The 15,474-nt window shown below is 47.2% G+C and overlaps 1 protein-coding gene across 1 annotated transcript in view; it reads left to right on the top strand.

Annotated features, from left to right (window-relative positions):
- Window positions 1-5,144, top strand: part of ABCC11 (ATP binding cassette subfamily C member 11) — a 74,727-nt gene extending 69,583 nt beyond the window's left edge. The window contains exons 27-30 of the mRNA XM_017966830.4: window positions 1,738-1,816; window positions 2,472-2,585; window positions 4,416-4,580; window positions 4,699-5,144. Of these exons, the coding sequence (XP_017822319.3) occupies window positions 1,738-1,816; window positions 2,472-2,585; window positions 4,416-4,580; window positions 4,699-4,785 (445 nt within the window). The 3' untranslated portion in view covers window positions 4,786-5,144. The remainder of the gene's footprint in view (window positions 1-1,737; window positions 1,817-2,471; window positions 2,586-4,415; window positions 4,581-4,698) is intronic.
- Window positions 5,145-15,474: the final 10,330 nt, after the last annotated feature.

Genomic DNA, 15,474 nt, shown 5'->3' with positions numbered 1-15,474 from the left:
ACACCTCCTAGAATGGCTGTAACAATAATAAAAAGAAAACCGCAAGTATTGACAAGGATGTGGAAAAATTGAAACTGTCATGCATTGCCAGTGGGAATGTAAAATTGTGCATGGAAAGCAATTTGACATTTCTGCAAAAAGGTAAACACAAATTAGCTGGGCATGGTGGTCTGTGCCTGTGATTCCAGCCAGTCAGGAGACAGGTGGGAGGCTTGCTTGAACCCAAGAAGTCAAGGCTGTAGTGAGCTGTGTTTGCACCACTGTACTCAGGCCTGGGCAACAGAGTGAGACCCTGTCTCAAAAAAAAAAAAAAAAGTTAAACCTAGAATTACCATGTAATCCAGGAATTTCACTTCTAGTTATATATCCCAAAAGGTTGAAAGCAGACACTTCAACCGATATGTGTCCATGAGTGTTTAGAGCAGCCCTACTCACAGTAACCGAAAGGCGGAAACAAGCCATATGTCTATAAACAGACGAATGGAAAAACAGAATGTGTTACATACATACAATGGAATATTATGCAGCTCTAAAAAGGAGGGAGACAATACATGCCACAACATGCATGGACGCTAAGTGAAAGAAGCCAGACAGAAGGACAATACTACAATTCCACTTAGATGAGGTGCTGGAGGCAAATCCCTGTAGATGGAAAGTAGAATAGAAGTTACCAGGGGCTGGTGGGAGGGGAAGAAGAGATCGTTTAATGGATGTAGAGCTTTTGTTGGGGATAATGAAAACGTTTTTTCTTTTGAGATGGAGTCTCACTTTGTTACTCAGGCTGCAGTGCAGTGGCACCATCTTGGCTCACTGCAACCTCCGCTTCTTGGGTTTAAGTGATTCTCCTGTCTCAGCCTCCTGAGTAGCTGCGACTACAGGCTAGCATCACCATACCTAGCTAATTTTTGTAGTTTTAGTAGAGACGGGTTTTCACTCTGTTGGCCAGGCTGGTCTCAAACTCCTGACCTCAAGTGTTCCGCCCACCTCTGCCTCCCAAAGTGCTGGAGTTACAGGCATGAGCCACCGTGCCTGGCAGGATGATGAGAAAGGTTTGGATATAAATAATGGTAATGGTTACGTGACATTATTAATATATTTAATGCTGCTGAATCGTACGCTTTTAAGTACTTAAAATGATAAATATTATGTATATTCTATCACAAAATAAAAACCCAAATGGCTTAAGCAAAAGTAGCCTTTAATGACTCATGCATGATATTGGGGAGGCCAAGGCTGAATTCCAGGGCCTGGTTTTCCCCTAGCATTGCCTTGCTTTATTTTCAAGTCCACATGAGGGCCCTTGGGAGGCTCCATGTATCCCACGCCTGTGGCAGGATGGTTGCAATCTCTCCGTAAGTCTCTTCTCCCATAGTAGCAGATACACTCTGATTGGTTATTTTCCCACCCTGAGCTAAGTACTGTGGCCAGGGATCGCTGTATGCCGATTGACTTATCCTTGATTCTTCACTCCATCTGGAGTGGATGGTGGAGCCTGCCCTGGAACACATGAGCCTGGGGACTGGGGAGAAGGTGCCCCCTAAACAAAACCTGAGGCTGCTGACTGCAGGAGGAACAGGTGCCGGGGAGGTGCAAGAAATCGCCACTCTCAATGGTTCCAAGCATTTCCTTAAACCCCATAATCCAGTTCTAAACATTCTTGGTCATTTGTGGGCATATACATGAGTGTTCAAAGGTGAGGTGAGGTCGTCGAACACTTGTCTTTCTCTCATATGGCAGATTCAACCTCGATCCCTTTGACTGTCATACTGACCAGCAGATCTGGGATGCCTTGGAGAGGACGTTCCTGATCAACACTGTAAGTAGCTCCAAGGCCCGAGTCTTGATCTCAGTCTGCATCGCCCATGGGGGGCTGCTCCTTTGGGGCTCCCCTCATGTGGTGTTCCAGCTGCTGCTGCTTTGGGTCTTGGAGGCATCATCTCATGGAGATGAGATGCCTTGGCATTCCTAAGTCAAGGCTGATGGCACTCAGAACAGTGTGCCAGACACTGTTCTGGGCTCAGGGGCACAGCAATGACAAGGCAGGTGAGGTCTTTGTCCTCCTGGTATTGGAAGGCAAAGGCAACAGGGAAATGCAGGAGATACTTTCAGTTACTGGTGAGGGCTGTATAAGTAGTAATGAGACCCATAGAAACGTCAGTGTGGGAGCAGCTCCTTTCAGTTGGGTGGCCAGGCAAGGTCTCTTTAAACAGGTGACAGCTGAGCTGAGACCAAGTACTGAGGGGCAGCCGGTGCAAGATCTTTTGAGAGGACATTCCAAGCACAGGAGCTAGCGTATGCAAAGGCCCAGAGATGAGAGTGAGCCAGGCGCAGTTAAGGAGCAAGAAGACAAAAGCTGGAGAGTAGAGAGAGGAGGGGAGTGTAGCCAGAATGGCGGGACACTGACGAGGTCAGGCTGGGTCTCCCCCCACGGTGGCTTCCAGGTTATGTTGTCTCTTCTTCCCATATCACAGATCTCAAAGTTCCCCAAAAAGCTGCATACGGATGTGGTGGAAAACGGTAGAAACTTCTCTGTGGGGCAGAGGCAGCTGCTCTGCATTGCTCGGGCTCTGCTTCGCAACTCTAAGGTGAGGCCGCCACTACTGTATGGCCAGGGGAAGCCACAGACGAGGGAAGCTACCACTTACCTCGGGACACTGGGCTGTATATTTTGTCAACAACAACAAAATCCAAAGGGCTTACTCATTTCACTGAGTGCCATTTCACACGTGTTTGTGGTGTGGGTGAGGCATGGTAGGTGTAGATGAGATTCACAGCCTGGGCTGCCTGATAGCCGGATTCCTTATACCTGAGCTGAAATGGTAGGCAACTCAACCAAACAATGATTCTCTTCTCCCAGAAAAAGACAACACATTAGACACTTGTTGATTTTATAATTGCCTGCTGCACACTATTTTAAAAACTTGGATGCAGGAAATCCCTTTTATGTTTCTTGGAATTTGGAATTGGATGACAGATGGGGATCCAGGGCAAAATTGCATATGTTAAAAAAATATTCCTTTAAGTTCTGGGATACATGTGCAGAATGTGCAGGTCTGTTAACAGGTATATATGTGCCATGGTGGTTTGCTGCACCTATCAACCCGTCATCTAGGTTTCAAGACTTACATGCATTAGGTATTTGTCCTAACGCTCTCTCTCCCTCCCCTAGCCCCCCACCGCCCAACAGGCCCCAGTGTGTGATGTTCCCCTCCCTGTGTCCATGTGTTCTCATTGTTCAACTCCCACTTGTGAGTGAGAACATGCAGCATTTGGTTTTCTGTTCCTGTGTGAGTTTGCTGAGAATGATGGCTTCCCACTTCATCCATGTCCCTGCAAAGGACACAAACTCATTCTTTTTTATGGCTGCAAAATTGCACATTTTAAAACATTTCATGGAACAGTGCTTCTAGAAGTTTTCTAGATATTTTGTCCATAATTTCAGGTGTTTGAGTATGTGGAATAGCCTGGGGCAAAACTTCTCCTATGTAGGTGAAGCAAGACACACCTGCACACACATACTTATGCATGCATGCATATACACACCTCCATACTCACACATGTATGTGCACACGCGCGCGCACCCACACACACACACTCACACACCCATCATGGTTAATGAATGATAAATGCAAGAACTATTGGTGCAAACTGTCAGAGCTGTGGGAAAAGACCTCAGTGGGACCCAAAGCATGGGGAAAATTTCAGAGGAGTGAGGACTTTCACCTTCTTCTTAGGAGATATGAACAACAGAATTTGTAATGTGCGTGGACTACTTTCTTCAGTTCATAGCCATTTGGTGCTGCAATGCCTTCCTCTGTATTGCTTCCCAAATTTGAGTCACTACTTTATGAGTTTTGTCATCTCTGGGTACCACCTACCCTGTGATTTACTAATGATACTCCCTCTTCAAAAATAGTCCCATCCCGGGCAGCACCATTTGTGAAATCACACTTTCGGTGCAAGTTACAGTTTCCATGTGCATATTGTTAATGAAATAAATACCAAAATGTTAAACTAAAAAGAGTGTTTATCCATATGCTGGAGAAACCATCTCCTGTGCCTCCCGGGTGTGTGACTGCCCCCTGCTTGGAGAACACTGCTCTACTTTAGGTCAATGTGAAAGTTGTTCATAAAACAAGAAGTTGCCACTGGGCCATTTTCATTTCCAAGAACTTAATTCTCTGGCCACTAAAATGGAGTCAGTTCCTGGCTGAGACCTAAAGTTCTCTTCATAAGCTAATGGATACCAAGCAATCAGAGTGGGCTTTGCTCTCCACACAATTCTCCTATTTTCCAGCTAAGGAAATGGAGACCTGGAGAGGAAGGACCCTGGTGAATTATCAGTAGAACCAGGACTAGACCCAGGTCTCTGGGGCCCAAAGTGGATGCCTTCACCGCTGTTTTGTATTCATCAGATCATCCTCATCGATGAAGCCACAGCTTCCATTGACGTGGAGACTGACACCCTGATCCAGCGCACAATCCGAGAAGCCTTCCAGGGCTGCACTGTGCTGATCGTTGCCCACCGTGTCACCACCGTGCTGAACTGTGACCGCATCCTGGTCATGGGGAATGGGAAGGTGAGGGCTGCGTCCCTGGGCTGGTGGGAAGATGGGTGCTCAGGCTGCCACCCCGGATGCCTTTGAGTCCTCCAAGCACACAGGCTCAATCCTCCTCTCACCTTTCTCCACCCTCCAGGTGGTAGAGTTTGATCGGCCGGAGGTCCTGCAGAACAAGCCTGGGTCATTTTTTGCAGCCCTCCTTGCCACAGCCACTGCTCACTGAGATCAGGAGGCATGGAGACTTCATGGAGGCTGGTGGCTGAGCTCAGAGGTTCACCCACGTGCAGCTTTGAGGCCTGTAGTCTGTGACCTTCTCATCTGGAGATGAGAATGTCCCCTGAAGCAGGCTGAATGTGGGGAGTTGGTGGATGAAAACCCTGGAACAGGCTACTCGATGGGTCTCAAAACCTTAGAACCCCAGCACCACCATTTGAGACACGGGATCCAGTGATCACATGGGTCTCCTTTTAACTTATATGTTGAATAATTTTATAATAAGGTAAAAAATTATAGTTTTCTGATCTGTGTTATAAGTGTTTCAAATGCTGTATTGACTTTGTAAAAAATAAAACCAAGGAAAAATCACCTTCTTTGTTCTTTCTTTTTCTTTTCTGTTTTTTTTTTTTTTTTTTTTGAGACAGGGCCTTGCTCTGTTGCCCAGGATGGAGTGCAATGGCGCGATCTTGGCTCACTGCTCTGCCTCCCAGCTTCAAGCAATTCTCCTGCCTCGGGGTCCCGAGTAGCTGGGATTACAGGCATGTACCACCATGCCCAGCTAATTTTTCTGTTTTTAGTAGAGATGGAGTTTCACCATGTTGGCCTGGCTGGTCTCAAACTCCTGACTTCAGGTGATCCACCCACCTCGACCTCCTAAAGTGCTAGGGTTACAGGCATGAGCCACCACCCCCGGCCATCTTCATTCTGCTTTCTGTGTTAGCTAGTACTTGTTCCATTGCAAGGAACAGAGACTCCCTCAAACTGACTTCTGCAAATAAAACAGTTTGTTGTTCTTGTAACAGAAAGGTACAGAAAAAGTCCGGGGCTGGGTGCCGGAATGAAAGGAGGCCTGTCTTCTTGCCTCAGTGATTCCGCGGTGAAATCTCACTGGGCCAGCTTAGGTGGTGTGCTAGGTTGTTGGCATATTGTGATTTGCCAGGCCTGAGCCACATGCCTATACTTGGGCCTGGGGATGGGATCTGCTGCCCTGAATTATATGGACTGAGAATAGAGAGGTTGTTTTGCCAAAGTAAGATTGAGATGCTTCTACTACCTGAAGGAAGAATGGATATGGATGCCGGCCAGGCCCCCAAATAGCAGCTGTCTACTATGATTGTTTACTGAGGAGCGGCATAACTCATAACACATGCCAACTGAAAATAATTTGTTTTCTCTCTTTCTTGTTCTCACTCCCCCACCCTTCACATGTGGTTGTAGATATAGAAATAGAAAAGGCAGTCATTTTCAACTTATTCTGGGGAGATCTGGGTGTTGGGGGAAATATGTTTGAAAGTATTTTCCTTTTTATTTCCAGATTAGGAAGTCTGGTTTTCCATAAATCCCATAAGAAATCAATTTAGTAAAGCCATGTTTCTCTTGCTTGCATTCGGTGGGTGCTGGGTATGAAATGTTGTCCCTGCCCTAAGGGAATTTGGAATCTCATGAGGGTAAGTAAACTGTAAAACTAAACAAGTAAACAGGTGGTTCCAGAACAGGGTGACCTGTTCCAGGCAGGAACAGGATGCAGAGGAAGAGGCATTCTCCGGGGGCTTCCTAGAGGCAGTGTGGGCACAGTTTGCTGAGACCTGAGTACTGAACAAACATTTACTCTGTCGAAGGGGACTGGGGCAAGAAAGAATGTTCAAGGCAGAGAACAGCAAACAAATCCCTGCGGGAATGAACTACCACAGGGGCTGATGCAATCCCTGGACCCAACGGAGGGAAGGCCCGCGTCCTGGAGCACGAATCTTCTGCTCCCTAGAAGAAGCAAGTAGCACCTGCTTCTTCTAGGGCGTTTCTCTTTCTTTAAAGATCCTTTGCTCTGTTATTCCCTTCCCCACTGGTCCTGGCTTTTTTCTTTTTTGGGCCCTGAAGCGTCCCTGAGAATCCCATGCACTACCATCCCATCACAGCTCAGCAGGGTCACAGGGCTGCTCATCTGCCATGGAGGGTGACTCTCCTTCTTCTGCCTGCCCCTTCCCAGAGTTGCTGTGGGTCACTGCCTGCCTCACAGGTGAGGGAGCGCTCCATACACTGGGACGTCCCCGTCACACTCCTCGCAAGGTCCCGCCTCAGGCCAGATGCAGCTGCCGCCTTTTCCTCGAGCGGCCAGCAGATGGTAGCCTCGTCCCAAAAATGTGGGGTAGATCCCACCCGGCTTCAGAGCGGGCGGGATCCACGGAGAGAATTCGCCGGAAAAGTGTTGAACCCTGGAGTCAGAGGACAGGAAATAGAGCCCATTTCCACTCGGTGTGCAGGGCCCCATCTCATCTGCACCCGTCCCCACCTCCAGCAGCAAAATATGAGAAGCATTGGCTCCGAGCAGCAATAAAGCAGAATTTTTTGAAAAATACCATTCGTTTTTTAAACAATATTATATATATACTTTTTGAGTTTGGTTCTTGCTGCCCAGGCTGGAGTGCAGTGACACGATCTTGGCTCACTACAACCTCCACCTCCCCAGTTCAAGTGATTTTCCTGCCTCAACCTCCTGAGTAGCTGGGATTACAGGTGCCGCCACCACACCAGGCTAATTTTTGTATTTTTAGTAGAGATGGGGTTTCACCATGTTGTCCAGGCTGGTCTCGAACTCCTGACCTCAGGTGATCTGCCTGCCTTGGTCTCCCAAAGTGTTGGGATTACAGGCGTGAGCCACCGCGCCTGGCCAATATTGGTAATATTTCATTCCTTAAGCTGAGTGGTGCGAGTATGAGGCTTTGGTTTTTAATAATCCTTTTTCACCTTTTCAGGTTTCAGAAATATTTTATGATAAACATTTTAAAAATTGTTATTGGGTCTTTCAAAAATAATACTAAAATAATTGTAATTAGAGAATGCAGGGCTTTGCTGTGTTTCATTATGTTTACTGGATGGTTTGTTACAATTTTATTTTCAATTCCATACTGGTGGAGAGGAGGTTATGGTATTTTTAGTGCTTAGAGGTTCCAGAGGCCTTAATCTATGCACGAGCTGCGGTGATGTTGTCAGAGGCATGTGAACCAGAGCAACTCCATCTTGAAAAGGGGCTGGGTAAAATGAGGCCGAGACCTACTGGGCTGCACTCCCAGACAGTTAGGCATTCAAAGCCACAGGATGAGACTGGAGGTCAGCACAAGATACAGATCACAGAGACCTTGCTGCTAAAAGAGTTCGCAGTAAAGAAGCCGGCAAAAACCCACCAAAACCAAGATGGCGACGAGAGTGACCTCTGGTTGTGCTCACTGCTACACTCGCACCGGCACCATGACGGTTTACAAATGCCAAGGCAACATCAAGAAGTGACCCTATATGGTCTAGAAAAGGGAGGCATGAATAATCTTCCCATTGTTTAGGATATCATCAAGAAATAACCATAAAAAAGGGCAATCAGCAGCCCTGGGGGCTGTTCCGTCTAGTAGCCATTCTTCTTTTCCTTTACTTTCTTAATAAACTTGCTTTCACTTTACTCTATGGATTCACCCTGAATTCTTTCTTGTGTGAGATCCCTCTCTTGGTGTCTGGATTGGGGTCCCTTTCCTGTAACAGTATGGTCCACAGTGACAGCAGTCGGTTGCAGATCAAAGGAGGCCACAGACACATTGGCCTGTCCTGCCCTGCCCTCTGTCTGCAGCTCTGGACACTATTTTAAGAGAAACTGCTAAATGAGCGGTCTTCAGAGACCAGCGTCTATGGTGGCCAGAACAGCATGCCGTGCAAGGCAGCAGCAGGAAGAAAGAAAGGCTCAGACTTCAGTCTTTTGTATCCTGAAGGGCTTCTTCCAGAAAAGTGGTTCCAGAGGGCAGCCCCAGTGGGGAAGCCTGGACCTTCAGGTCACTGGAAAGGTTCTAGGAGGGAGTGGCTGCCTGGAGGGTCAGGGAGCTCCCTGTGGCTGGGAGCATTTTCTGGCTCTGAAAGCTCTCCTGGTGCAAGGTGAGGGGCAGTGTTCTTATCTCCAGGCTGGGAATGGGTCCCCCAGGGCTGAGTGCTGAGAGGAATTCTGCATACACCACTCTGGGGACTGGGACTCTGGAATGCAATGATGGAAATAATACTGCCCGACAGCAGTTCTCTCTCTCTCTTTTTTTTTTTTGAGACTCCGCTTCGCTCTTGTTACCCAGGCTGGAGTGCAATGGTGTGATCTTGGCCTCTGCCTCCTGGGTTCAGGCAATTCTCCTGCCTCAGCCTCCTGAGTAGCTGGGATTACAGGCACGTGCCACCATGCCCAGCTAATTTTTTGTATTTTTAGTAGAGACGGGGTTTCACTATGTTGACCAGGACACAGATTGCTGGACCCCAACCTCATGTGGTTCCTCCATCCAGTAAGTCTGGGGTGGGGCTTAAGAATTTGCCCTTCTAACAAGGCTCAGACGTTGCTGATGCTGCTGCTGTTTGGCCTGAGCTCTGAGAACCCGGAGGTTAGCTGAGATCACGTGTCCCATATGATCTAGACAGGAAGGGTCCAGGCCCCTATGCGCTTCCCAAAGTTTCTGTGCGTCCAGGCACCTCCATTTTCAAGACCTCTTTTAACTCCGCCTTTCTGAGCATCCCACGAGGCCATCCATCCTCTCCTTTGCTCCACCGCATTGACCAAAGCGGAGGATTCAGCACTCTTCCTTATTTCCTTTGTATGTGTAGACCACTTTAATAAGATGCGGGGTCTACCTTCTTAAGGAGTCCCTCACCATTCTACTCCCTCCGGCTCTGGTTTCTTTCCTGGTTCTCCAATCACCCTGTGTTCTCCCTGCCCCCACCTCCCAATTCTTGCACACGTTTTGTGCAGAGCAGTTCAGTTCTCCCTTCTGATGCCCTTTCCTGCCAAGGAAGTAATTGGGGTGTCTCCGTCTGCCCCAAGAGACAGAGCAAAGCGGTTGCTAAACAAAAACGGTTTCCACCCTCTGAGTCACTCTGGTGCCAGCTGTTAAGACTGTAAAGTTTCACCCCATTATCCTAAATGTCCCCTAATCTGTCCCCTGATAGTATTTAGAAAATTCTATGGAACCCAACTGCTTCAGAGTTAAAAGCAATTTAAGAAGTCATCAGTCCACCTGTTCTTAGCCTGTGGTCCATGGACCTCTCAGCTAGAGTCAGGGCATCTATGAGTTTGGATGGGAAAAAAATGACATCTTTATTTTTATGAACTGAAATTTGGCATTTTCTTTGATGGAGCGACAACTAGATAGTATTAGCAATATCTGTGACTTTGTTACCAATATAAATTAGTGATATTCTCAAATCTCATTTCAACGGTTTCAGATGCCTCAAAATATCGCTTACATGCATCAATGCTTTGAAATTGTAATAGTCATTAGACCTTCTGCTAGATCACTTTACTTAGTGTATCAATATAGAAGCATATATCTTACAATATTCAGCTGTGTTTTATACATATTATGATAAGCACATTTCTGTATAATTGGTTTTCTTTGCAATTTTATGTACTCTATCTCATGCATAGAAATACTTTTGCTGAGAATATACTAGAATGCCAAAGAGGTCCACGGCACACAAACAATTTTAAAAGCTGCATGTAACTCAGCTCTTTGATTTTCTAGAAGGAACTTGTATCTCAGGTAGAGGAGATACCTTGCCCACAACCACATCACTCACTGGCTTTTAATAGGCTGGCTTAGAATTCAAATCTAAAACAGAAGAGGGGGCTGGGCACAGTGGCTCATGCCTGTAATTCCAGCACTTTGGGAGACCGTGGTGGGCGGATCACCTGAGGTCCAGAGTTGGAGACTAGCCTGGCCAACATGGTGAAACTCTGTCTCTACTAAAAATACAAAAATTAGCCAGACATGGTGGCATGTGCCTGTAATCCCAACAACTTGCGAGGCTGAGGCAGGAGAATTGCTTGAACCCAGAGGCAGAGGTAGCCATAAGCCAAGATCGAGCCATTGCACTCCAGCCTGGGCCACAAGAGAGAAACTCCCTCTCAAAAATAAAATAAAATAAAACAGGAGAAGGAAGAAAGCAAGAAGGACAAAGCAAGCGGTAAGGGCTGGGTATAAAGGCCTCACCCCAAAACCTGCCAGCACGGCCTGCTCAGAGCAGGGGGACAGATAGGCTGTCCCTTCATGGAAGTTCTGTTTCCAGTGTCTGACGGCCCCTTATGCAGAGCTTGCTATCCATCGCTGAGTAGCATGAGAGCAAAACCATGTTTCATCAGAGCAAAGAGGAGTACACTTTGCTGACTTGATATCCGTGTTCCTTGCCAAATCCTTGGTTCCCAAATACCTCGTGGTTGGTACTGTGCTCTAGAGAGAACTGTACTGATTTGGAAACTTCTGTTCTGATATGAAGGTCTCAGTCCCTCTCAGTGGCATTCACTGAAATGCTCCCCACCTTCTTTTCCCCACACATACATCAATATTTTTCACTGATCTGGTGTGTGTTCCTGATTTAGCCTTAGCAGAGCACTTCCTTGTATATAATTGCACATAAATGCAAGCCATAAGATTGTGTACAGTTACTAGAGATGGCTGAGTTTTTGCTCTAAGCTCCTTAACAGCATGCAAAGAAAGAAATAGGTTTATTACAAGATTGTTATGACCCAACCATTTAAATGGAAAATTTAGTTGTTTGCAATGAGCATAGTTTTCCTGATTCTGAGAATGGATTCTTTGAGAAGTCTTTCTCCTGTTGGGGGCAGGTGTTTGTTTGTTTGTTTGTTTTTGAGACAGAGTTTCGCTCTTGTCACCCAGGCTGGAGTGCAATGGTGCGATCTCGGCTCACCACGACCTCCGCCTCCTGGGTTCAGGCAATTCTCCTGCCTCAGCCTCCTGAGTAGCTGGGATTACAGGCACACGCCACCGTGCCCAGCTAATTTTTTGTATTTTTAGTAGAGACGGGGTTTCACCATGTTGACCAAGATGGTCTCGATCTGTTGACCTTGTGATCCACCCGCCTCGGCCTCCCAAAGTGCTGGGATTACAGGCTTGAGCCACCATGCCCTGCCCATGGGGGCAGGTTTTAAATTCCTAGGCTCAACTCTCTGAACCGAGGGGCTTGCTCAGGTTTTTAAGCTGTAAGTGGTGGAGCTAAGACCAGCACTCACATTTTCTGGCTGTGAAATATTTTTGTTTTTTATTAGAGGGCTTGTTCTCTGACTGTTGCATGGATGTGTTTCTGGTTCACTAATCCTATTATTGTTTTACTTACACTTAGTTCTTCCACTTACTTTTATTTTAAAAGTCCATGCAAATTTCAAATTACTTTCCTTAATCACTTGACATCAGCTTTGTTTGATCGTCCTCTTCTATCTCTCGCCTTAGTTCATTAGGCAAATAACGTGAAAAACCCAAACCCCTTCTTTGAGCAGAGACTTCAGTGTATTTCTACTAGACAGAGTCTAATAGCAACCCAGGAGGCAGAGTTCTTACTTCTAATTTTAAAATTATTATTCACAAACAATAGCTAGCCTGTACTGGGTGCTTGCTCTGTTTGAGGCACTGTGTTTAAGCACTTCACTTCCTGATCCACTTTAATCCTCAGTTAATTTACAATGCTTCCAGGATAGTGTTTTCATTTTGTAGTTGACAGCATTGAAATTTGGAGATTTAGAGGTCAGATCTGATTCCAGAGTTTCTACTGTTAGCCACTATAAGCTATTGATTCTATGTAACTGCACACACTGATTTCTGAGCACTTCCTGGGGCCTTTGGGCCAAGTCTTTCTGCTCTGTTTCTCTTATCTGTCTCTTTCTGTCTTTGTCTCCCCACTCCTCTCTCTCTCTCTCTCTTTTTATATTTCAGACAGAACCTCACTTTGTTTTGTTGTTGTTGAGATGGAGTCTCGCTCTGTCACCCAGGCTGGAGTGCAGTGGTGCAATCTCAGCCCGCTGCAACCTCCGCCTCCTGGGTTCAAGTGATTCTCCTGCCTCAGTCTCCCGAGTAGCTGGGCCTACAGGTGTGCACCACCACACCCAGCTAATTTTTATATTTTTAGTAGAGATGGAGTTTCCACCATGTTGGCCAGTCTGGTCTCGAACTCCTGGCCTCACGTGATCTGTCTGCCTCAGCCTCCCCGAGTGCTGGGATTACAGGTGTGAGCCACCACACCCAGCCAGAATCTCACTTTGGTATAGAGACCTCGCAGAAGCTCAGAGCTGGGAAAATTCCATTTCCTATCGAGCACCAATTTCCCCTTGCCACGGAGCGCCACGGCAGGTATTTGGGCACACAGACCCCCGATTTACGCATGTATAGTTATTTACAAGGGATGTGCTGGGTGGACATATGTTGGAGCTCTGACAACGGTGACCCAATGTATGGCACTTTGGCAGGCTGAATACTTTGAACTGATGGAGTTTGGATGACCTAAGCAGCCTCAGAAGCAAGTTCTCCCTGACCTCCTCCTGCCTTCCTGCACCCCTTGTGCCCCTCTTTCTCCCCTGAGGTGAGTCATAGAAAACAGAAGTCTCCCTCCCCAAGGTGGGTGGTAGAAACTCTTCCCCCAAAGCCACCCGTGAAACTTATAAATATCACTCAAACCTTCCCCTAACCTGCGCAGGAGCTGGCCATAAAGAAATTCTCTGACCAACCTTGTCTGAGAGTAGGTCCTAAGACCCTCATGCCAGAGGAGTCGTGCCCATACCTAGAAGGAAGGAACGCTGCACAAAGAGGCCAAGGAGAATCTGGACAGACAGGCCGTGCTGGGCCCCCACCGCCATCTCAGTCCATTCCCAGTCCATCAAACCTTTCTGTCCAATTGCATTTCTGCACCACTGTCCACTTTTCATTGAGTTTAAGCATTAAAAATGGACAGCTGTCCCTGAGCCTTTCGGTATTCATTTCTGAAGACTTACATGTCATGTTAAACTTTGATGAAATAAAATTGTTACGCTTTCCTTTTGTTAGTCTGTCTTTTGTTACAGGAGTGTCAGCCATGACCCTTACGACTGGAGAGGAAAAGTCTTACACTTTTTCTTCCCTACGCATGTATATCACTGTACACAATTTGTATACACTATTTTGTACACAATATAGATTTTTTTAAAAGACTGTCTCACTCTTATCCATCAGGCCTGAATGCAGTGGCATCGTAGCTCACCACAGCGTTGACTTCCTAGACTCAGGTAATACTCCCACCTCAGCCTCCCAAGTAACTAGGACCACAGGCACATGCCACTGAGCCTGGTTAATTTTGCATTTTTAGTAGAGATGGGGGTTGCCATGTTGCCTAGGCTTGTCTCCAAGTGATCCATCCACCTGCCTCGGCCTCCCAGTGTTGGGATTACAGGCCTGAGCCACTGTACCCAGCCAAAATAAAATTTTTAAAGGAAGAGGAAAACTATGGAAACGATTTCTAATCTTTGCTTTCTATATTCCACGGAATTCTCTTGCCCCACCCCCAGGCGTGTGTATACCCAGGCTGGGTCTGAGTTCCCTGACCGTGGGTGAGTCCACTCTGCCTGGAACAGGAGCTTGTCTGGTCTTTTCTATGGACTTCCTTGGATACAGACCAGTCCCTCTCCATCATTTTCTACTCTGTTTCCCACTAGGCCAGCCAATACCGTCTGTCTGGGTGGAAATCTGTCTCCACCCGGCCTTTCAAGGAGATGGAGGAAAACTGATCAGCATTCTTCCTCCATAAATTTCGTAGCACTCGACTCCGTTTGGAAGATAGTGGAAGAGAGTCTTTGCTGTGTTTATGAGACCCCCGGGGTTGTTGGGAAGATCAAGTGATAAAGAGGATAAAGAATTTTGTGATCCACAAAGGGCTCCAGAAATGTCAAGTGATTATTATTAGCAGTGAATTGCATTCATGAAGGGAGGAATGCAGGGAAATTAAATGGGACACTTTGGACACGCGTAAGGAAACTGCTGTCGGTTTAGCTCATTCCCGAGGCCGGGGAGCCTTCCTGGGAGGACCCGTTTTCCTACACAGCTGCTCACAGCTCCTCTGCATTTCCACTTCCCTTCACGTGGGAAGGGAACTCAGGTCGGGCGAAGGCGGTGAATTTGCATCTCCAGGAAGCGGCGGAGCCTGAAAGCAGCCAGCAGGGGGCGGCATTGCGCAGGACAGGAGCAGGCAGAGGCCAATGGCTTTGCGTGAGGCGGGGAGGGTCCTGTAAGGTGTCTAAATAACGCTTAAAACTGAATCAAATTAGTTTATTTCTGCATTTAGAGAGTTTGCTCCCTCCCAGCCGGCTCGCTGAGCGCTGTAGAACCATTTGACTCGGCTCACCTGAGATCAGGCATGTGTTCTGTGGGAGACGCAGGAGGGACCCCGGGAATCAAACCTGCGCTCCGGGTGTGCAAGGCTCCAAGTGTGACACACGGGGAACTTTGCTGTGCAAGGGCCAGTTGCTAGTGCTGGTCTCAGACTTACTTTCATTCAATTCAAGACAAACTGAGCTCAACTTGCCCTTTTCTTTTTCGTTAAATGAAAGGGGGATGAATGAATGAGATTTTCTGTTTTGAAGATTGGGTTCCTCTCCCTCCCCTCTCCTGATCCCAAAGTTGCTTCCCCATTGCAGGAACACAGCTAGGAAATTCGATGCATTCTCCCAGGCAGGAGCCTGGAGTGAGACTCAGGAGACCTAGGTGCTGGTCTCAGTCATGGACTGGCTTCTGTTCCATGGGCTTCTCATCTGCAGAATGGAGATTGGAGCAAGGATTTTCTCCTTCTCTTCCACAAGGATGTGCTGTGACAGCCAGGGAAGGGCTGGCCATGCAAGCTGGGCTCTGACTGTCACCGAAGAGCCAGACTGGGC

Source organism: Callithrix jacchus, chromosome 20 (assembly GCF_049354715.1).
Source record: "Callithrix jacchus isolate 240 chromosome 20, calJac240_pri, whole genome shotgun sequence".
Taxonomy (NCBI): domain Eukaryota; kingdom Metazoa; phylum Chordata; class Mammalia; order Primates; family Cebidae; genus Callithrix; species Callithrix jacchus.
Note: the sequence above shows the minus strand (reverse complement) of the source record. Positions and strands in the feature narration are given on the sequence as shown.